The 24,154-nt window shown below is 44.8% G+C and overlaps 1 protein-coding gene across 2 annotated transcripts in view; it reads left to right on the top strand.

Annotated features, from left to right (window-relative positions):
- Nucleotides 1-24,154, top strand: part of LOXHD1 (lipoxygenase homology PLAT domains 1) — a 162,930-nt gene that overhangs the window by 42,106 nt on the left and 96,670 nt on the right. For both annotated transcript variants that reach the window (XM_045790004.2, XM_087869996.1), the window contains exons 7-8: nucleotides 8,818-8,941; nucleotides 11,104-11,354. In XM_045790004.2, the coding sequence (XP_045645960.2) occupies nucleotides 8,818-8,941; nucleotides 11,104-11,354 (375 nt within the window). The remainder of the gene's footprint in view (nucleotides 1-8,817; nucleotides 8,942-11,103; nucleotides 11,355-24,154) is intronic.

Consider the following 24,154-nt stretch of genomic DNA (forward strand, 5'->3'; position numbering starts at 1 on the left):
AGAAAGCCCCAGGCTCTCATCCGAAAGTAGCCAGGGCCTGGTCGTCCTTCAAGACTCAAGCTCTCCCTGACTCTGGCCCACCAGAACCTCTCCCTCCCACGAATGCTTATAACCCTGCCTGCTTAGGGCATTCACTGGACCCTGATCATAAGCTTTCGTGTGACTTACCTCATAATCTTACTAACCCAGGAATAAGGTAGGAATCAAGATGAAAACAAAAAGGCTTCTGAGAAGCTAACGCATATCCGGTTCGGAGTGAGTGAGGAGAGCTCATGGCCCTGGCTCTTTTTTTCCTTGTCCTGATGTTGAAGTCAAGACCCCTCCGACTCTCTCTCAGCTTAATGCTCATTATAATCCCTTCTAGCGAAACTCTTGCCTGCAATTTTAAACCTACAGCAGAAGATTAGAGAGGGAAAGAGTCATTGTATTAGGTAGGGCTATTGAGAACTATAATGGGGACTCAGAGAAGATATAAAAAGCCAAAAGAATATTCAAAATCCACAGAAGTCAGAGGTCACTTAGAAAATGGGCTACCAGCCCTTTGCATATATTTCCCTTCATGAGGCTATCGGTATATTTCAGCTCATTACAGGATGATAGGGAAAGGTTATTGTAGAATATATATTTGAAAAATACTTTGAGAAAGATCGTATTGCTTAAACAGAAACCGCTCAGATTTATAACAATTTGACTATAGATAATGAGGCTGGCTGATAGGTGAGGTTTCGTTAGTGCTTAACTTCATTACTTTCTTATATCAGCAGTGTTTGACTGCAATTATCAGGCCGTTGAAGTGCAGTGTTACATTGCTGGGGCTTATATTTCTCATCTCACACAAAATCCAGATGTGGTCAGCTCAGGGCTGGTGCAGCTGCTTTTAGGACACCTGCTGTCTTACTCTGTCACCATCCTGGGCACTGTGGCTTTCATCCCTGCCACCCCACCCCGGTTGCCTCATGATCATGTGATGGCTGTTGACTCTCTAGCCATCTTATCTGTGTTCCAGGCAGAGCAGAAGGGAAGACCAAAGGGGAAAATGATTTTTTTTTTTTTTTTCTGGCAAGACTTGCTTTATTTTGAGAAACACAGTGCCCTCCTTGGGCCTTCTGCCTACATTTCATTGGCCAGAAATGAGTCGTGTGGCCACCCTAGCTATAGCGGAAAGTAGGACAAGTGGCTGGCTTTCCAGTCTTTATAACAGAAGTGGGCTAAGAAGAAGGGGCTCGGGAAAAGGCTGAGTGAACATCCTCGCATGTCTGCCACACTCCTCTCCATGACTAGGCTGGACGGTCCTCGAGGGCACCGCCCCAGCTCTCAGCCTGGGATGGGGCATGAATTGGTGAAGTGAGGAGTGGCCAAGTTTCCTTTGGAAAGGAGGGGGCTTTCCTGGTTCTAAGAGTAGCCGGCCTGGTGCTGAACAGGGTTCCAGGAGGCTAAATGCTGCTTGGATTGGAGAAGAAATGGGGCAGGATTCCAGAACCCTAAGTAGCCAGTGAGCAGGCAGAAATGTGTCTTTTAGGGAGAAGGAGGGAGAGGAGGCAGGTGTGTTTTGTGACCTCAGCCAGGGTGGGGCACAGAGCGGGTACCTCTAGGCCCCATTCCTCCCTCCTGGGAAGGAAGACAGTGTGAGTGCAGACCCAGGGTTAGTGCCTAGAGCTGCAAGGCGTACCCCAGGCCTGAGTGTGGCCTTGACAAGGTTTTGCAGTTGCATCCCCCACCCTCAGGTCAGGCTCCTTCTTGGTCACATGGGCCCACTCACCCGATGTGCCCTCCTCAGAAACTTCACGAACGAGGCGGGTTTGCACGCCAGAACAGGCCCCTTTGTTGTCTTCATGCTCAAAGGAAAGGGCAGCTTGGCAGAGTGAGAACATGTTTTCTTCCTTTTCCTTTTTTTCCCTTGAAGATGTTGTAAATCTCATTCTGTTGCCTTCTGAAATGTGATACTGAAGCCAAGGGGATTTTTGTTTCTTTCAGGATAATCTGTTTTTTTTTTTTTTTTTCAGCCGGAATGCTTGCAGAATTTTTTTTCTTTATATTTATAATAAAAAGTCCAGAAGAGGGGGGCTATGTTAGTTCATTTATACCCACATCCTCTTTCCCTCCCTCCTTTCCTCCTCTTCGTTTTGCTTTTGTTGTTAATGTCTCAGGGACATGATTAGTCCTTACTTTGATGCAAAAGATATTTATTTTTAATTTATTTATTTATAGCTCCGAAAAGAGGTCTCCAATTACGTACCAGGTTCTTGCTTGGATGGCATCTGTCTGGCCTCTTCTTCGGGAGGACCAGTTAGCCATTTATAGGATCTCCGTTCTCTGCTTTGCAAAGCTCTCAGCTGCCCTTCGGCTCCTTCCATCCGCTGTGCTATGCCTCCTGTGAGAGCACGTCACATTCCCCCACTGAGATGTTGGTTGGCTCTTCCAAGCTATTGGGTCCATTCCTTTCTCCTGTCAATGTGCATTTTAATTCTGAATGTTTCTGCTATTTTTTTTCTTCCTATAAAAGTAATATATATTCATTGTAAAAATTTAGGAAATACAAATAAACAAAAAATGAGATAACCCTGAACCACCATGATTTCACCAGCTGGAGATAACCAGTATGCATATCTTGGTACATATCGTCCAGCTATTTTTCTGTGAATTAATATACATATATCTTTTTGTTTAATGGGGTCATCGTAAACACTGTGTTTTACAAGATGCTTTGTTTCCACTCTGAGACAGAGCATGCAGATGTCCCCAGGTTGTTTAAATAGAATGACGTGAAGGTTTTCGACGTAAGTTTTTAACGAGTGCTCTAGTATGCGCGATATACCGTGACTTATTAAACCGATCTTGTGTTGAACACCCTTTTCCTCAGCATCACTGATACAGTGAAGAGCGCACTGACACGCATCCTCGTAGCTTATCTTTACGCACATCTAGGATTACTTCCCACGATAAATTCCCAGGAGTTGGTTACAGGACTCACAGGATGGTGAGAACCTTGATGGATTTGCTGCTTTTTGGTTTTCTTGGTACCTTTCCTCATTTAACCTAGTTCCCTTTTAATATCACCTTTTGCCTTTCCCGTGCAGCCCCTGCTATCCTTAAAGATGTTTAGTCCTATTTCATAAAGACCGAATCTTGTATTCCACGAAGCATGCCCTGCTTTCCTGAGTCCTTGCACTGTATGTACCCTGCGTGAGGCCCTTGGCGGAGTTCTGCTCTTCTTCTTTGGAATGATGTTTCCACCTTCCCTCCTGCCCTCCCCTCTCCCTTCTTCCTTCTTTCCTTTTTCTTTTCTTATTTGCTAGTCAGACACTATTTTGAACCAGAAGGCCAAGCAGTCTACTTTCAGTGTGAGATTGGTTATTCTCTTTGCGGCTGTATCATGTGCCGGGGTGAGTTCAGGGCCCCACTTGCCCGCTCCCTCCCCTCCTCCCCTGTAGTACCAAGGCCTGTGTCCCTCTCCAAGGTTCGCTGCCTTCTGAAAAACTCCTAACAGCCTATTCCTATACCTTAAGCCAAACCGAAATGCTTCGTGGGGATAAGACAGAAAACTAACTCAAGCACTTTGTTGGCCAGTGTGCCTGGATTTACTAGCGATTTTCCCAAGGAAGGGAGGAAGGAAGGCTTTAGGTCCCAGGCAGGGTGGGTGCAAGCTGGAAGCCAGAGGCAGGGGGAAAGCACTCTGACTATGCCGTGGGCAGCCAGCTCTAGCATCCTGCCTCCCCTGCCTCGCTTGTACCTCATACCGCCCCTCCACAGTTCACTCCGACTGGCCTGCTGGCCCTCAGCTCCCCAGGGATGCCAGGTAAAGAGGCTGTTGAACTGACCATGTTTCCAGATTTGACACTTGCACAGTAAGTGCTCCTGGTCCTCGAAGTTGCCAGGCTGGTTGCCTTGGACTTCACATGACAGCCGCTCCTTTGCTATTTACATTGAAGGGCTTGGCGGGATAAATCCAATGTAATTAACCCCTTCATAGGTAGTCTCCCTTCTAGTCAGCTGCCCACGTGTGCCGTTTTCAACCCAGGTGGATGGGCCTCGGGGTGACCCACACACCCCTTCCCCCCTGCCTCTCCCTCTCCCGAAGTTGGGGGGCTTGCATCTTCCCCTCCCCCAGCTCTTGTCCCCACCCATGGCTTGGGCCCCCACGTCTTGTTAGTCCACAATTTTGATCAACCCAAATAGTCAGTGCAGTTCAAAGACCACTTAGGAAGAGCAACAGTCCCAAGGCGGAACATCACGCACCAGTGGGTCCTGTCCTTGGTCCACCTGCTGCAGTAAAGAGACTGGCCCAAGGCCCTGCAGCTCTTCAGTGGCAGGCCTGGTACATACCCCAGGTCCTCTGGACCGTCCCCCAGTCTGGATTCCCTCCATGAGGTCACATGTTAGACGGTCCAGATGAGGAGATCGCCTGCCGCGTGCGGCCGGGAGTATCAGCGCAGCCTGCAGCACCGGCTCTGGTAGGACGAGGAGACAGAGGCTCATGGAATTGATTTCAGGGACGTCAAGAAGCTCTGTGTGTCCTTCTTTTACTCACCAGCCAACAAACATGTACGCGACTACCAACTGCAGCTGTTGTGGCAAACATTGTTCTCCTTAAAAGAGCAAGACAAGTCCCTAAAATGAGTGTAGCTGCCATACCCTTATATCCCAAACTTTCAGGGAGAGCCCAGCTTTCAACAAACAAACATGCTGTTGTGGGAGTCCCACAAGTAGGTTCGTGTCGATCAGACCAGATTTCCCGGTTTGAAGACCAGAAAGCAGAATTACCATGACTTTAATGCAAAACAGGAGGAGATAAAAGTCTTGAGTCAGGTACAAACGAAGATGGTGGGGGTGAGCTGTGTCTCACAGGCCATCAGGGGGCCACGGGAGCTGGGCCATGAAGATGGGTAGGGTTCTGCCAGGAGGGGCAGGGAGAAGGAGCTGGAGGGAAGGACAGGGAGATTGATAGCTCCAGGCCAGAGCACAGGGCTCAGAGGACTGAGAAGGGGGAACTAATATTAGGGAGGTAGGTGTGGGCAGGACCTCTGCAGATCCTGATCGTAATAAGCCATCAGAGGTCTTTATTGATGGAGGTGGTGATGAGGGGGTGGGTGTACAGGTGGGCTCAGAGGAGAGGAAGTGCAGAGGAAGAAGAGATGTTAGGGTGTCCCCATTCAGCTGTTTACAGTTATGTGTATTATGTGATGGAGTTTTTCAGTGTGATGACGGAGACCTGGAGCCTGTGGAGAAGGATAGCCTCGTGACAGGGAGAAGATCTCGCCTTCCTTTGGTGGGCCTCAGTTTCCCCCATAGAACATGCTCTCGCTTTTCCAGGAACCCAGGTCTTCCCTGCTAACTCCTAGATGCTGAGATTTATTGTAAAGTTGGTTCGTAAGCTCCAAAAGTCTTCCTCCTTTTTTTAATTTTCCCTCCTGTGTCAAAACTTACCTGTCCTTTGCCCTAGGATCTTAGAACTCTAAAAAGAAGCCACAGTTCTACAGAGGCAATGGGAATGTGGCGATGGCTGCTTGAGGGCCCCTTTTACTGGATAACCTAGACACGTTTTTATTTTTATTATTTTTATTTATTTATTTATTTTTTTTTTTAAAGATTTTATTTATTTATTTGACAGAGATAGAGACAGCCAGCGATAGAGGGAACACAAGCAGGGGGGATGGGAGAGGAAGAAGCAGGCTCTTAGCGGAGGAGCCTGATGTGGGGCTCGATCCCATAACGCCAGGATCACGCCCTGAGCCGAAGGCAGACGCTCAACCGCTGTGCCACCCAGGCGCCCCTAGACATGTTTTTAAAGGGAAGATTGAAAACTCCTTGAAGGCAGAGGCGCGTTTGACGTGCATTGCCTGTTCTCGTGGCTGGTACACAGCGGTTCCTTCTGTGGCCCCTTCAGATCGTGTGGATCGTGGGCACCTTGGCACGTGGGTGGGAGGGAGGAGACCCTCTTCCTCCTCACATTGCTCTGTGTGTGGGGGAGGGCTCACTTCTGCACAGAACGGGCCTCTGTTCCAATCAGCTTACATGAAATCGGTGGAAGTTGTTCCAGTATAGGGCGGGAAGAGCTGCTGTGGGTCACAGTTGACACTCCAGGGTGACCTAAACGCTGCTGACTCCAGGCTCCGCTCCCTGTGCTCACGCACGTGTGTTTACCCTGGCGGGGGCGGGGAGGGGTGGGGATGAATGCCCCGAGGCCCTGGATCATTGGGTGCGTATGTGAACTGTGGTAGAGAACAGGGAAGCGGTGACCCCTGCTTGGCGGCTCCCCCTTTTCCTCCTCTCCTCTGGGATAGTGGAATCTTCTTGACTTTTCCCATTGGCTGGTCTTGCCGCTGAAGACAGTGGGTTCCAGCATGGACAGGCCTCGCCTCCCTGGGGCCTTGTGACCCCAGCTTTCCCTCTCGCCTCTGAGAAGGCGAGCCTGCCTGTGGGCCTGTCTTCTGATGGAAGGTATTCCCCCAGGAGATAATGGTTCTTGTTTTTTATTTGGTCATTGCTTCTGTCTGAGTGTCTGTCTCTCTCTCATACTCTCTCTCTCTGTCTGTCTCTCCAGGCGTGTGCTTCTCTCAGTCACGGGGAGGGTGTTTCTATCTCCCCAGTTGTCTTCTACAATGGTTTCTGCCGTAACAACGGAATCTGTGAAGCAGCGGTCTGGTGGGAACACTAGCATTTCATTCTGTTAGCACAAACCATTCCTGAGATGTCCTGACGTCTTACAAGGAACTCCATGAAAACTCAGAGGTGTCTGGGCACGTCATAAACAGAAGTAGGAACGCTGCTCCCTCCTCCCTCAGAAGGGACCCTTGGTTATGCCCCTCTGTGCAGCTGGAGTCATGAGGCAGCCAGGACCTATGTCAGCAGAGGCCAGAATGCCTTCGGGAGAGCCCGCTGCCCCCCTCCCTGGCTAGTCTTTCTGTACTGTGGCGCTTGGCCACTTGGCCACTTCCTTCCCTGCCCCCACCTCTCTGCTCCTTCCCTGCGTGCTCACCATGCTACCGGAAATGCTCCCGCATATTCAGCTCTCGGGGAGCCTGCGTCCTCCAGCCTCATCTTGCGGACCTTGAGGCCAAGAGTTTTCATAGTTAATTATGTACACATTTAATATGCATCTGGAAAATTTTTAGAACTGTCCATAGACTTTTATACTTTCTGTGCCAGTACTCAAGCTTTTCTCTTCTCTCTCGGCCTTTCTTTGTATTTAGTATTTTTGGAAAATCTAGTTTTTAGCACCTTGATTGTTATTCAAAAATTTATATTTTGAATATCGTCTGTTTCCTTTGTGATTCAGCTAGTTTTGTCTTGTGGAAGTACTGAATGGTACACGTTCTGTTTTATCAGATTAGCTAAACTTCTCAGGTCCGGCATTTCCATCAGACTCCAGGCCAGTAGAAGGCCCTTTACTGATGACCGCTCCGTGGGCTGTGAGGGTGGTGCCCTTGCTCTTGAAGCCGTGGCCGGCACCCTCGTCTGCGAACATTCAGGTGCATCAGCAGACTTGGCAGCCTATCTGTAAACTAAGTCCTCTCTTCCTTCACTTTGCTTTTCCAACTCTGTGAGCCTCAGAGTAAGGGGGGTTAGGAGGTGGGCTGAAGCCTCAGGCCTTTGTCATCGACTCCCCAGTCTCCTAACATGGAGACGAAAGCCACAGAGAAATGTGCAGATAGGAGGGTTGGGAGAGGCTGGACTTCGGCGGCAGAAGCCTCTCTGGGCTGTGTCACAGTGGTCTTCAGGCACTCAGCTTGAGAAGTACAGACAATCAAATCAGCAGGCTCTGAAGGGTGACTCATACCAACCAAACTCACAAGGGACTGATTTATAAACCAATGCCTGAATGCTGATTTATCTGAGGAGAGAAGCCCGATGTGGCTTCTAGTTACTGGCTCAGGCCACTGGCTTCCCCCTAGTGGGTGGTGTCCTCAGGAAGACAGTTCTTAGCCCAAAAGGTTCCTATACAAACACAGAATTAGAAGAAGGTGAGATGCCTTCAGGCAGCCCATGTGTGCCTTGTTTGCACAGTGCAGACACTTTGATATTAGGAAATGAGTCTTTCATTGAAATCAGAGCCCCCCCTTTCTCAGGCAGTCAGGACCGCCTGGGCAGACACGTCCACTTTCCAGCTTACCCTGTGTGTCCTCAGATGCTTCTCCCTGCTTTTGCCTCCCATGAGTGGAGGGCATGTTCTAGTCATTGACCCGTCTGCTTATCTTCAAGTGGGTTTTCAGTTGGGTTCCTGGGATGTTTGGAAGGGCCCCTCAGCTCCTGGTAAACGCTGAAGGGCACCTTCTCTCAGCCTTGCCAACCTAACTCACATGTGAGCGCCCTGCGGGAAGCTTCGCAGATGGCCGATGCCACTCGCCTCCCTGTCAGTGGCTGACGTTTCCTGACCTGATCACCAGATCCCGGGATTCTGTGTGCCTGATCTGTGGCTCGTAGTTCTCCTTGTGTGGACTCTGCTTCTCACCAAGAAGGTTAGGGTCCCAGCCTTCAGCCGGTGGGGGAGGTGACGCTCTTATCGCAGTCCGCAAATCCAGGCTTCCCACTTGGCTCTCATGGGGCGATTCCTGCCGAATTTCCTGCATTCAGTCTTTTAAATGATCTGCAGCAGAAGAGGGAAGAGTGGCTCAGTCATTCAAGTAAGAGGTCATTGCCAGTCATCCCCCCGTGCCTCTCAGTGCTCCGCACCAGGCATGTCCCTGTGATAAGCTTTCCCTGCACCCCTAAGAAGGTGGGAGTGTATTCTCAAGAGTGCACTCAAGTGGTGGAGGGATTCGATCACCAGATGAGCCCTCCGTGACACTGGTCATTCCCTCCCTCTCTTCTCCTTCCCAGATTGTCATTGAAGATATTGGGAACAAAAGGAAATATGACTTCCCGCTTAACCGCTGGCTGGCCTTGGACGAAGACGATGGCAAAATCCAAAGGGATATCTTAGTGGGCGGAGCTGAGACCACAGGTAGAACTGAAGAAAGGGGAGGCCCGATTGGCTATTTCACTTTCTGTCCAAGTCTCCGTGTTCTCATCTGTGGGCCTGAAGGCCTGTGATCAAGTGGGAGCCAGCCACTCCTCCTGCTCTTGAAAGTATTCTGTCCCTTTGTGCTGGAGCCTGGGGCTCTGCTGATGTCAGAGGATGTGGGGAGATGCCCCCGAGCGGATACTAACTTCCCAGGGCAAAAGAGATTATCCACCGCGTAAAGGGGGAAAGTGAACTCCTATTACGTGGGGACGTTTATGAGGATATGGGTTTGCTCTGAACTCCTCCTCCTACTGAGTGTTTACTATACACACCGGGTCCTCTGCCAGGCACCTGACCCATTTCAGCTCCTTTAATCCTCACAGTAACCCTGTAACATAGGAACTGTTAGCGCTCCCATTTCACAGATCAGCAAACTGAGTCACATAGATGTTAAGACACCTGTCTGAGGTCACACAGCTGATAAGTGACAGATTCAGGGTTTGGTCTGCCACCTAAATCTCTACCCTGGGTGAATTCCACAGAAAACCTGCAACTCCCAATATGGAAGTTCATGGGTGTTCGGGAAAATCACTGCGTAGAGAATACATCCAAGTTCTGGGACACAGTATGCAAATTGCCCCACAGTTTAGCCCCAGCTATTGGCAGCATCTTTCAACATCTTATCTCCCCTCTTCCACCTCCCCACCCATCCTCCTCCACTTCATCCATACACCTGTCCCTCTTTCCTGAACCTATGCCCCGTTACCGTCCTTCCACCTCATCCACCTGTCTTCTGCTCAGCCACTCCCCTGTTTCCCCCACCTCAGCCATGCCTTCCCCTCCCCTCCCTGCTGGTCTTACTCTTTCTCTCTCTTTATCTTTAGAACATCTTTCTCCTTAGCCTGTGATGCCATTTCTCTTCTCTATGCTACCCGCCACTCCCTCTGAGCCCTCCCTCCCTCCTGTAGACAGGGCACTCCCTTCCTTTGCCCTAGACCGTGACTGCTCTCCATTAGGAAATCAGTGTTCCTCCACTCCAACACCTTTCAACCTCACAACTTTGCAACTGAAGTTTGCAAAGTATTTACTTAAAAACAGATACCAGAATGGGTCTGCTATGACCCCTTTCACCATGTGACTCTTGCCCCCAGTGGTAGCGGAGCAGGAGAAGTGGCCGCCAGGGGCTGGGGATGGCTGGTAGCCTGGGCCATGGGAGTACGTCCCAGGTCCATGTGTTTTGGAGAAGTAGAGCTGGAGACCCCCCCTTTGAGGGCAGTGGCCACTTTTTCCCATCTTCGTTGTCTCCCCGAGGCCTCAATCAGCATTTGTTGAGCAAAGGAAGGTGTAAATGTGTGAATGAATAAGGCATCCGCGTAGCTGCACGTGCTAGCTCCAAAGGAAGTTTGGGATTTTCATTTCCCTGGGCTCCGGGGATGAGGGTGGGGTTAGAGGTAGGGTGGAGGGGTGTGCGCGGGCTCGGGAAAACTAACAAGGACTAAAGGGCCATTGCCTTCGACTCCAGGACAAAAGGAAGGGAGGCTAGACCTTAGCAGAGTTTCCTGTCCAGGTGTTTGTCTTTGGTGTTTTCTTTTACTCATTCCCATCTCAGAGCCTAATTGCCCTTTGATAGCTCTTGCCCAGAACTTCATGTCCTCGTCTTGCCTCCTGACTGACCAAAACCCCAAATGGCCCAACCACAATGTTCTCTCCTTCCCTCACTCTTCCCTCATCCCATCACATCAGGCAGGGAAGGAGGACATCAGTGCCCTCTATTAAAAGCTGTCTTTTTAAGTTATGAGCAAAAGAGCAAGTGAAATGAATCAGATAGCCTTGAATATAAATTTCCATTAATGGAGTTGATGGTTATAATTGAATCAGACATAACAGAGTTCATCCGGCAGATATTAATAATAGGCACATGGTAATTAACGTTAATAACAAGTACTATTCTTAGCCAACTCAAATTCCGCCTTGTCTTTGTTAGTTTTTGTAATCAGGGCTGGCAGCTTCTTGTAGTAGTACCTGCAGCTTATTCCGGGGCGAATGAGGATGTATGGAGGAGGGAGGGCCTAGGGAGGCTGGAGCCAGGGAGGGGAGAGTGTGGGTGGGATTTTGTAACCAGCTGGAACTAACTTTCTCCTCCCCTGTGGCTTCTACACCAGCTATCTCATATGTGGTCACCGTCTTCACTGGGGATGTCCGGGGGGCTGGGACCAAATCCAAAATCTACCTGGTCATGTACGGGGCCAGAGGGAATAAGAACAGCGGGAAAATCTTCCTGGAAGGCGGTGTGTTTGACCGTGGCCGCACAGACATCTTCCACATCGAGCTGGCTGTCCTCCTCAGTCCCCTGAGTCGGGTCTCCATCGGGCATGGCAATGTGGGCGTTAACAGAGGCTGGTACTGCGAGAAGGTAAGGGGTGCCCTCTGGGGGTGGGGGGGCCATTTCCTGATTCTGCCCCTCTTCTTTAACTTGCAAATACAAACACTGACCTGCTTCCTGCTTCCTACTTCCTTTGGACCAGTGACAGAGCACATGGGCAGTCCCTTTCATTGGGCAGTTGGGTTGGTAACGTGCCCATCCATCTTGTTTTGCTTTTGGTCAGGAATAAGGGCTCTTCTGTGCCTGCATCCAAGGGCCAAATGCAGGTGCTGGCTGATAGTTATAAACTGTCCTGACTTTGGTGGTGTTTCACTTCAGCTTATAAATCTCTCCGTCATCAGATATTTTGGGGGCTCCTGGGTGGCTCAGTCAGTTAAGCGTCTGCCTTCTGTTCAGGTCCTGGGGTCCTGGGATTGAGCCCCATATTGGACTCCCTGCTCAGCGGGGAGTCGACTCCCTTTCTCTCTGCCCCTCCCCCCCCAACTTCTTCGTGCACACACACACTCTCTCTCTCTCTTGCTGTCTCTCCCTCTTATTCTTTTTCCTCAGGAAAGTGTTAATATTCATGACCTTTAAACTTTCCATGGAAGTTTTAGAATTTTCTTGCCAAGTTCCCTGAAGAACTGTGCTGAAAGAATTCAATTGGATCTATAGATCCATTTGGAAGAATTGATGTCTTTACTAGATACTTTTTGTATCTATGAACATTGTATACCTCTTAAAATTTAGGTCTCCTTTGATGTTTTTCAATATAGTTTTATATTTTTCTTGATAAAGGTCTTACATGTCTTTGTTAGATGTATTCATAGAGCCCTTAAAATTTTTGTGGCTATTATAAATGATATCTGTTTGAAATTATATTTTAAACTATTTGTTGCTGATATAGAAATAGAAGTACTTTTGTATATTGAGTTCACAAACAACCATCTTTCTAAACTCTAATCAGTTCTGATAATTTGTCTACAGATTTGGGGGGAATTTTCTTTATAGAAGGTCATATTGTCTGTGAATGATGACAGCTTGGTTTCTTTCTTTCCAAAGCTTATATTTAATTTTTTTTTATTTGACCACATGAGCAGTACAATGCTGAACAGAGGGTTAATAGTAGACATCTTTGTTTTGTTCTTGATTTTAAAGGCACTGTTTCTAATGTTCTATTTAGTTAATTACGGTTGTTGAGGGATTTGGTAGACAGTCTTAGATTAAGAAATCCTCTTCTATTTCTGTATTGTTCAAAGTTTTTATTATGAATTGTTGAATTTTATCTAATGCTTTTTCTGCACTTAGTGCAATAGTCATAAGGTTTTTCTCTTTTATTTATTAATTTGGTGAATTATATGACTACATTTTCTTTTTTTTCTTTAGATTTTATTTATTTATTTGAGAGAGAGAGTGCAGAGAGAGAGAGAGAGTGAGCAGGAGCAGGGGGGAGGAGCAGAGGGAGAGGGGGAAGAAGGCTCCCCACTGAGCAGGGAGCCTGATGTGGGGCTCGATCCCAGGACCCTGGGATCAGATCCCAAGCTGAAGGTAGACACTTAACTGACTGAGCCACCCATGTGCCCCTGTATGACTGCATTTTCTAATGCGAGCAAACTGACTGTGAATTTCTTTGAGACAAACTTGGTCATAATGGATTTTAATTTTACATGTTTCCGGAATTGGTTTGCTAAGGTTTTATATAAAATTTTTGTGTATATGTTCATGAGGGGCATGGCCCTGAATTTTCCTTTCTCATCTAGTCCTTGACAGGTTTGATCCTGGCATGAAATGAGAGTTATTCTCTTTCCTAAAAGAGGGTGTATAAAATTGCAATGATCTGTTCCCCAAATGTTTGGTTCCAGTCTCTTGAGAAATTATCCAGGATTTTGTGTGTGTGAAATTAATGATTTTAACAAGGTGTTGTTTCTGTTTTGCTGGTTATAGAATTATTCAGGCATTCTATTTCTTCTTGAATCTTTTTTATAAAAGATTTGTGTATTTATTTATTTTTTTTATTATGTTCAATTAGCCAACATATAGTACTTATTTTAGAGAGAGTGTGTGTGTGTGCACAAGTGGAGGAGGGGGAGAGGGAGAGGGAGAGAGAATCTTAAGCAGACTCTGCACTGAACATGGAGCCTGACTTGCTGCTCTGTCTCAGAACTATTGAGATCATGACCTGAGCTTTAACCAAGAGTCAGCAGCTTAACTGAATGTACCACCCAGGAGCCCCAAGCATCTGTTTTAATGAGCTATATTTTTCTTGGAATTTGTGTATTTATAGATGTCAAATGTATTGGTACTTATGACTTTGGTCATATACAGTGTTCCTTTATCTTTTTAACCCCTGCTGCATCTATAATTATGACCCCCTTTTTTATTTCTAACCTGATTTATTCATGCCTTCTTGCTTTTTAAAAACATCATTCCCACAAAAAGTTTATTTAGTCCTTCTAATAATCAACATTTGTCTTTGTTTATATTCCATTTTATCTCTATTTCCCTTTTGTTGGTTTCTGTCCTTACCTCTTTTAATTTCTCTGAGTTTCTGTTGTTGCTGTTTTTTCTGTTGTTGCTGTTTTTTCTGATGTTGCTGTTTTTCTAAATTCTTAAGTTCTAATTCTTAAGTTAAGAATTTTTAGCTTATTAATTTTTAGCCGCCTTCTGCTCTCATATAAGCATTTGACTATAACTTTCTCTCAGAATAGTACCCTTGCTGCGCCCCACATGTTACAATATAGAATATTTTTATTATCATTCAGTTTAATTTTATTGCTTCATTTAATTTTATTGTTCAACTTTGTTGAGGTATACTTGACATAAACCAAAACACACTCTTTTAAACTGTGTAGTTCTATGAGTTTTGACAAATGCGTACACCGTGTAACTATTACCAGAATCGATATGGAGAAAGTTTCCATCACTGCAGGCTGTTTCTTGTGCTCCCTCCCAGTCAGTCTCTACAACTCCAAGCACTAATCTGATTTTAGTCGCTAAAGATTAGGTTGGTCTTTCTAGCACTTAATATACATGGAATCATGCGGTGTGCACGTGTGTGTGTGTGTGTGTGTGTGTGTGTGTGTGTTTCTTTCACTCAGTGTAGTATTTTTGATATTCATCTGTGTTGTTTTACATATTAGTAACTTTTTCTTTTTATTGCTAAGTAGCATTTCATTGTTAGGGTGTACAACAATTTATCGATCCAGTCCACTGTTCATGTACATTTGGGTCATTTCCAGTTTTTGTTTTTTGTTTGTCTGGGTTATGAATAGAGCTGCTATGAATAATCAGGTACAAGGCTTTGCATGAGCATGTTTTTAATTTTGTTGGGTAAATGCCTAAAAGTGGAATATCTGGATCCTGTGGTATATATACACATGTATTTTTTAAAAACCTCCCAAACTGTTTTCTAAGTGGCTATATTGCTTTGTGTGCCCCCCACCAATGTATAAGAATTCCAGTTGTTTGGGTGCCTGGGTGGCACAGCGGTTAAGCATCTGCCTTCGGCCCAGGGCGTGATCCCGGTGTTATGGGATCAAGTCCCACATCAGGCTCTTCCGCTATGAGCCTGCTTCTTCCTCTCCCACTCCCCCTGCTTGTGTTCCCTCTCTCGCTGGCTGTCTCTATCTCTGTCAAATAAATAAATAAAATCTTAAAAAAAAAAAAAAAAGAATTCCAGTTGTTCCACAACATCACTATCACTGATATTGTCAATCTTTTTATTTTTTAGATGAGTGTGTGGTGGCATTTAGTTGTCATTTTAATTTACATGCCTCTGATGACCAGTTAGTTTGAACATTATTTTCATGTGCTTATTGATCATTTGTATATATTTTGTGAGGTATCTTTTTCCTATCTGATTTTTTTGTCCTTTTATTATTGATTTATGAGAGTTATTCATATATTCTTGATACGAGTTCTTTGTCAGATATATCTGTATCTATATATCTGTGTTGTATATATATAATCTCCCAACGCGTGACTTGCCTTTTCATTTTCTTTTCTTTTTTTTTTTTTTTCTTCTTGGCAGTTCTTTTTTTTTTTTTTTTTTTAAATGATTTTTTATTATATTATGTTAGTCACCATACAGTACATCCCCGGTTTCCGATGTAAGGCTCGATGATTCATTAGTTGTGTATAACACCCAGTGCACCATGCAATACGTGCCCTCCTTACTACCCATCACCGGTCTATCCCATTCCCCCACCCCCCTCCCCTCTGAAGTCCTCAGTTTGTTTCTCATAGTCCATAGTCTCTCATGTTTCATTCCCCTTTCTGATTACCCCCCTTTCTTTATCCCTTTCTTCCCCTACTGATCATCCTAGTTCTTATGTTCCATAGATGAGAGAAATCATATGATAGTTGTCTTTCTCTGCTTGACTTATTTCACTTAGCATTATCTCCTCCAGTGCTGTCCATGTTGTAGCAAATGTTGAGAACTCGTTCTTTCTGATAGCTGAGTAATATTCCATTGTATATATGGACCACAACTTCTTAATCCAGTCATCTGTTGAAGGGCATCTCGGCTCCTTCCACGATTTAGCTATTGTGGACATTGCTGCTATGAACATTGGGGTGCATATGGCCCTTCTCTTCACTACGTCTGTATCTTTGGGGTAAATACCCAGTAGTGCAATGGCTGGATCATAGGGTAGCTCAATTTTTAACTTTTTAAGGGACCTCCACACTGTTTTCCAGAGTGGCTGTACCAACTTGCATTCCCACCAACAATGTAGGAGGGATCCCCTTTCTCCACATCCTCTCCAACAATTGTTGTTTCTTGCCTTGTCTATTTTTGCCATTCTAACTGGCGTAAGGTGGTATCTCAGTGTGGTTTTGATTTGAATTTCCTTGATGGCTAATGATTTTGAACATTTTTTCATGTGTCTGTTAGCCATTTGTATGTCTTCATTGGAAAAGTGTCTGTTCATATCTTCTGCCCATTTTTTGATTTGTTTATTTGTTTCTCGTGTATTGAGTTTGAGAAGTTCTTTGTAGATCTTGGATACCAGTCCTTTATCTGTAGTGTCATTTGCAAATATATTCTCCCATTCCGTGGGCTGCCTCTTAGTTTTTCTGACTGTTTCCTTGGATGTGCAGAAACTTTTAATCTTGATGAAGTCCCATAAATTCATTTTATCTTTTGTTTCTCTTGCCTTTGGGGATGTGTCATGAAAAAGGTTGCTTTGGCCGATGTCGTAGAGGTTGTTGCCTATGTTCTCCTCTAGAATTTTGATGGATTCCTGTCTCACATCGAGGTCTTTCATCCATTTGGAGTTTATTTTTGTGTATGGTGTGAGATAGTGGTCAAGTTTCATTCTCTTGCATGTAGCTGTCCAATTTTCCCAGCACCATTTATTGAAGAGACTGTCTTTTTCCCACCGGATGTTTTTTCCTGCTTTATCAAATATTAGTTGCCCAAAGAGCCGAGGGTCCATTTCTGGGCTCTCTATTCTGTTCCATTGGTCTATGTGTCTGTTTTTGTGCCAGTACCATGCTGTCTTTGTGATCACAGCTTTGTAGTACAGCTCGAAATCCGGCATTGTGATGCCCCCAGCTTTGTTTTTCCTTTTCAACAGTTCCTTGGAGATTCGGGGCCTTTTCTGTTTCCATACAAATTTAAGGACTGTTTGTTCCAGTTCTTTGAAAAATGTCCTTGGTATTTTGATCGGGATAGCATTGAAAGTGTAGATTGCTCTGGGTAGCATGGACATTTTAACTATGTTAATTCTTCCGATCCATGAGCATGGAATATCTTTCCATCTTTTTATGTCTTCCTCAATGTCTTTTAAGAGTGATTTATAGTTTCTAGAATATAGGTCCTTTACGTCTCTGGTTAAGTTAATTCCAAGGTAACGTATGGTTTTTGGTGCTATTGTAAATGGGATGGATTCCCTAATTTCTCTTTCTTCGGTCTCGTTATTCGTGTATAGAAATGCAACTGATTTCTGAGCATTTATTTTGTATCCTGCCACGTTACTGAATTGCTCTATAACTTCTAATAGTTTGGGAGTGGACTCTTTTGGGTTTTCCATATAGAGTATCATGTCATCTGCAAAGAGAGACATTTTGACTTCTTCTTTGCCAATTTGAATACCTTTGATCCCTTTTTGTCGTCTGATTGCTGTTGCAAGGACTTCTAGTACTATGTTGAATAATAGTGGCGAGAGTGGGCATCCTTGTCGAGTTCCTGATCTTAAGGGAAAGGCTTCCAGCTTTTCCCCATTGAGAATAATATTTGCAGTAGGCTTTTCATAGATGGCTTTTATGAGATTGAGAAATGTACCTTCTATTCCTACACTCTGAAGGGTTTTAATCAGGAAAGGATGCTGTATTTTGTCAAATGCTTTTTCAGCATCGATTGAGAGGATCATATGGTTCCTGAGTCTTTTCTTGTTGATATGATGTATCACGCTGATTGATTTGCGAATATTGAACCATGCTTGCATCCCAGGTATGAATCCCACTTGATCGTGATGGATAATCCTTTTAATGTACTGTTGGATTCTATTAGCAAGTATCTTGTTGAGGATTTTGGCGTCCATATTCATTAGGGAAATCGGTCTGTAATTCTCCTTTTTGATGGGGTCTTTGCCTGGTTTGGGGATCAAGGTAATATTGGCCTCATAGAATGAGTTTGGTAGCTTTCCTTCTGTTTCTATTTTTTGAAATAGCTTTAGGAGAATAGGTATTATTTCTTCTTTGAATGTTTGGTAGAATTCCCCAGGAAAACCGTCCGGGCCTGGAGTTTTGTTATTTGGAAGGTTGTTTATCACTGACTCAATTTCTTCATAATTAATTGGCCTGTTTAAGGAATCAATTTCTTCCGGTTTCAATCTTGGTAGTTTATAGGTTTCCAGGAAGGATTCCATCTCTTCCAGATTGCTTAGTTTATTGGCATATAGCTGTTGATAAAAATTTCTAATAATCCTTCCAATTTCAATGGTGCTCGTCGTGACCTCTCCTTTTTCATTCATAATTTTAATAATCTGGGTCCTTTCTCTTTTCTTTTGGATAAGTCTTGCCAGTGGTCTGTCAATTTTATTGATTCTCTCAAAGAACCAGCTTCTAGTCCTGTTGATCTGCTCTACTGTACTTCTGGTTTCTGCTTGATTGATTTCAGCTCTAATTTTGGTCAACTGCTTCCTCGTGCGTGGATTAGGCCTGTCCCTCTGTTGCTGTTCCAGCTTCTTGAGGTGAGAATATAAAAACTGCATTTTAGATTTTTCTATTCTTTTGAGTGAGGCTTGGATGGCTATGTATTTCCCCCTTAGGACTGCCTTTGCAGTATCCCATAGGTTTTGGACTGTTGTATTTTCATTCTCATTGGTCTCCATAAATTGTTTTATTTGATTTTTGATTTCCTGGTTTATCGAGTCATTCCTGAGCAGGATGGTTCTTAGTCTCCAAGTGTTTGAGTTTCTTCCAAATTTTTCCTTGTGGTTGAGTTCCAATTTCAGAGCGTTGTGGTCTGAGAATATGCAGGGGATAATTTCAATCTTTTGGTATCGGCTGAGACCTGTTTTGTGTCCCAGAACATGGTCTATTCTTGAGAATGTTCCATGGGCATTAGAATAGAATGAGTATTCTTTGGTTCTGGGGTGTAGTGTTCTATATATATCTATGAGGTCCAACTTGTCGAGTATGGCATTCAAAGCCTTTGATTCTTTGCTTAGTTTTTGCCAGGGTGTTCTGTCTATTTCTGAGAGTGGAGTGTTGAGGTCCCCTACTATTAATGTATTTTTATTTATATGTCTCTTTATTCTGGTTAAGAGTTGGCTTGTGTATCTTGCTGCTCCCCTGTTGGGGGCATATATATTTATAATTGTCATATCCACTTGTTGAATACTTCCCTTAAGAATAATATAGTGCCCTTCTGCATCTCTAACTATAGTCTGTAGTTTAAAATCCAATTTATCTGATATGAGAATTGCTACCCCAGCTTTCTTTTGAGGTCCATTTGTGTGAAAGATGGTACTCCATCCCCTTACTCTCAGTCTGAATGCATCTCTGGGTTTGAAATGAGTCTCTTGTAGACAGCAAATGGATGGGTCATTTCTTTTTATCCAATCTGCAACCCTGTGGCGCTTTATGGGATGGTTCAAACCATTTACATTAAGACTGATTACTGAGAGATATGATTTTAATGTTGCCATGTTGCCAGTAAAGTCTTTGTTTGTATTGGCTGTGACTTTCTGTTCTGTATCACTCTTGGGGCCTTTTTACTTTTATAGAACCCCCCGTAATATCTCCTGTAGGGCTGGTTTCGTGGTTACGAAATTGGTTAGTGACTGGCGATTCTGAAATGTCTTTATTTCTCCATCAATTCTGAATGAGAGCCTTGCTGGATAAAGGATCCTTGGCTGCATGTTTTTCTCTGAAAGAGCTTTAAATATGCTCCCCCAACCCTTTCTCTCATTCCAGGTCTGTGTAGACAGGTCTGACGTAATTCTGATGCTTTTGCCTTGGTACGTGAGAAATTTCTTTGCCCTGGCCGCTTTCAATACTGTATCCTTGCATCTAATATTTGCGAATTGCACTATGACGTGACGTGGCGTAGGTTTGTCATGGTTGAGCTTGGGAGGGGTCCTCTCTGCCTCTTGGACACGAATGTTTGTTTCCCTTGCTAGATTAGGGAAGTTTTCAGCTACAATTTGTTCAAATATCTCTTCTAGACCTCTGTTTTTCTCCACCCCCTCGGGGATGCCGATGATTCTAACATTGGATCGTTTCATTGAGTCAGTAATCTCCCGTAACCTACATTCGTGGGCGTGGATTTTTTTAAGACCATCTTCTATTTTCATTTTTTCCTCTATTAACCCATCCTCCAATTCACTAACCCGTTCCTCTGCTTCTGCGACCCTGGCCGTCAGAGCCTCTAGTTTTGCCTGCATTTGGCTCATAGAATTTTTAATTTCTGTCAGATTCGCTCTCGTTTCTGTCCTTAGGGATTCTATATTCTCAGTAACCTTTTTGTTAATAGTTTTTTCAAGTCTACACATCATTTTGACCATCGTTACTCTGAATTCCATTTCTGATAATTTGGTTACATCCATATCCATTATTTCTGTGGCAGAGGCCACAGAATCACTGTCTTTTCTTTGCTGGGGGGGGCTTCTCCTTCTTGTCATTCTGATGAAGAGAGGTTGCGGGGTTTCCAGAGCCCAAATTATTGACTGGGTCCCAGGCCGTGCCCCTTGTTTTATAGGGATCTTAGGGATGTGGGCTTCTTCTTTAAAGATTTTATTTATTTATTTATTTATGTGGCAGCCAACCAGCGAGAGAGGGAATAGAAGCAGGGGAGTGGGAGAGGAAGAAGCAGGCTCCCAGCGGAGGAGCCCGATGAGGGACTCCTTTCCGGAACGCCGGGATCACGCCCTAAGCCGAAGGCAGGCGCTCAATGACTGCGCCACCGAGGCGCCCGGGTTGTGGGCTTCTTGATTTTTCAGCCTGCCTTCTGTGTTCTGGGGGAGGGGCCTGCCGCGCCGATACTCAGGCAGCCCTGTTTGGGTAGAGTCTCGGCGTCCCCTGCGAGGGGGGATGGGGATGGGCACTCCCTGAGCCGGTATTTCCAGGCTTTTGTTCTCTGGCGGCTTTCCCTGGCGGTTTGCTGTGCCTCCTCTGAGAGTCAGAGCAGCAGCGGCCAAATTTCAGCCTCTGTCACAGAACAGAGGGATCGCGGACCGTTCTCTACTAATGTTCTGGCCACTTTAACTCTGTTTCTGTTGGTGCTGCTCAACCCTGCAGCGTCCGGGATGTGCGCCCCACACCCGGCGTCCCAGCCCTCACTTCCAGGGCCGGCGCGTCTCTGTCCTTTGTGTTTCTAACGCCGCCAGCCACCGCCGCCCCGCGCGCGCTCCCGGATCTCCCGGTCTCAGTCTGGATCCAGTGAGCACACCGGGATTCCGGGGTTCCGCGAGATGCCTGGTGGCGCGCACCCGGCTCACGGTGTCAGTCTGCTGTTCTGCGGGTGCCGTCCGCGAGCCCCGCCCGCTCCCCCGTGCAAGTGGCTACCGCTTCCCGGCGCCCGAACGCGGCGGCTCCCTCCCCCTTCCGTTTATCTTCCGACATCTGTGCACAGTTTCATGGCTCCCCGCTTCGTACCTCAATACTCAGCGCTGGAGATGTTCATTTGTAGAGATCCATATGCGTCTTCCTGCGTCTCAGGCTGGTTCCGTGGTTGTTTAGGCTGGTCTGGTACCGATCCAGCTCGACTCGGAGGACCGGCTGAAAACGGTGTCTCCTACTCCTCCGCCATCTTAACTCCTCCCCGCCTTTTCATTTTCGTAACAATGTTTTTTGAAGAGCAGAAACTTCTAACGTTGACGAAAGGCAATTTGTCAATTTTTTCCTCTTACGCATTATGCTTTTTTGTTCTTATTATTTCACTTGAAATTCTTCTGTGACCCATTAGTTATTTTGAGGTGTGATTTTTAGGTTCCAAATACGTGTTCTTTTGTTATGTTTTGTTATTTATTTCTAATTTAATATCATTTTAACCAGAAAACATAGTCTGTATGATGTCATTTAAAGAGATTTGAGATTTACTTTATAATGTATGCTCAATTTGTGTATTTGTTCCAAGAGCTGAATCTAAGGTTTTGATTTTATATATTAAATTCAGTTTAATAATTTTATTTGAATTATCTATTTCCTTACTAGCATTTTGTTTGATCTTTTAATTACTAAGAAAGATGTGTTGAAATTTCCCACCGCAGTGGTAGATATTTCAATTTCTTATTGTAGAGCTAACAATTTTTGCTGTACGTAGTGTGAGGCTATGTTATTAAGTGTGGAGTTATTATAGCCTCTTGGTGAACTGAATCTTTACCATAATCCAATCTGACACCATCTATCTTTTAACTGGCAAATTTAGTCCACTTACATTTGTTGTAATTACTGGCATATTTGTTTTTCTGCTTTTACAGTTTTTGTTTCTTTCGGATTGGCTGTTTTTTTCCTTGGTAGTAAATTAGAAATTATATACTATTTCTGTGTGTGTGCATGTGTGTGTGTGTGTGTGTGTGTGTGTGTGTGTGTGTGTGTGTGGTTACTACTGCAATTTTACTGTAAATACTTAATGTGGAAAACCCAAAATTCAGTCACCATCTCTACTTCCTTCTTGGACAATACAAGGATCTTTAAAATCTCTAATGGTAATAACCCTGCATCTGGGTCACATGCTATGTTTGCCTAGTATTTTAGTTATATTTTGAATTATTTTTAAATCCACACATTAAATATTGTTTTGTAAAATCATCGTTTGTCAGATTTACCTACATGTTTGCCAGTTTGCTTGCCATCTCTTCTTGCATCAAAGACCTTATTCCTGGTGTCCATTTTCTCCTTCCTGAAGTATATGCTTTAGAAATTCCTTTGGTTAGAGTCTTTTGGTGGTGGGCTCTATTTTTGTCCGTTTGGAAAATGTTTTTTATTTCATCCTCATTCTTGAAAGATAATTTTAGAGTACAGAGTTCTAGAGTGAATTATTTTGCCCCCCCTTGCCCAATATTTTCTGGCTTCTGTTAGTCTAATTGCCATCAGCTATCTTTTCTCTCTTGGGGCTCTTATTTTCTCTTTGTTTTTGTCATGCTGGTGCTTCTCTTCAATACATCTAGGCATACGTGTATTACTCCTGCCTGTGACCAGGCTTACGGTAACTGATTCTCAGGGGAGATCATTATTATCTGTCTGGAGCAAAGGCAGAGAAGATAGGCTTCCCTTTGCAGACTTTTCCCTGCCTATCTTTTTTCTGAGGGAGCAGCTCCTTCAAGTGTTTCTGCTTATTCAGGGTTGGTAGTTCAGATCCTCTAGTTTGCAAAACACAAGGCTCAGTCCCCTGCTTCTTGAGTGGCTGTTGATTTCCCGGTCGCAGAGTGTGTGGTATTGCCTTTTGCTTTTGGTGCAGCACCAAAGTTAGCATTCACATGTGCCCATTCTCTTGGCTTCTGCTTACTCTGAATTTTGCTGGCTCTTGTGGCTTTTCTCTAATTTCCTGTCAGTTCAACCATGTATATAAAAGGATATTTTGTGTTATTCATCTGGCCTCAGGGTATTTTGCAGAGGTGGGAGGCTTTTCAGACTACCTAGTTTGCTGGACTACCTAGTCCAGAACTTTCAACAAGTATTTTTAAGTGCTTACTGAAGGCTTAGAACCGTGTTTGGGGGAGCCATAAGGGGTGAGAACGTACAACTTCAGCCTTTTAGGACTTTGCCATCTTGTTGATCAAACAAGACTGACTAATACACATGTAACAATTAGAGAACAATTCGGGAGTAAACTAGGAGGAAACAGCTGCAGGCTTTGTTCAGAGGAAAGAAAGAAAGCCCATTAAATAATTGCTGGCGATTAGAACTTTTCTTTGCCCCCAGATCACCCTCCAACTTTATGTATGGGTAGGTCTGCTTCTGAATACATGGTTGCATAGAATCTTCAGCATAAAAGATGGAGTGCAGTAATGGGTCCCAGTGGACCTCAGCCATAATAGGAGTCCTGAAATTCTTGCTGATGGGTATAAAAGGCCCCAGACTGATAATTAGAAGTCAGGAGCATTTATGCTTCTGGTATTTCCACCAACTATGCAAACTTGGGCACTTCATTCCCTTTTCTGGACCTCCGCTTTCCCATATCTTGAATGCACGTTAGGGTAGACTATATTAATTGCTAATACATTTGTGTCACAAACCAAAGTGTTTGAGGAGGCTACCACCTGAGGCTCTGAGCCATCATTTATCTTGAGGGAGGAGAGTTCCTCTGGGAGGTTGAGGAGGTACGAACTTCCCTCCGCCAATCTCGTCTCCCCTCCCCTTGGTGCTTATAAGTTACGGTTTCATACAGCTACGATAGTCAG

Source organism: Ursus americanus, chromosome 19, assembly GCF_024610735.1.
Source record: "Ursus americanus isolate L20-20 chromosome 19, mUrsAme1.1.p, whole genome shotgun sequence".
NCBI classification, from domain to species: domain Eukaryota; kingdom Metazoa; phylum Chordata; class Mammalia; order Carnivora; family Ursidae; genus Ursus; species Ursus americanus.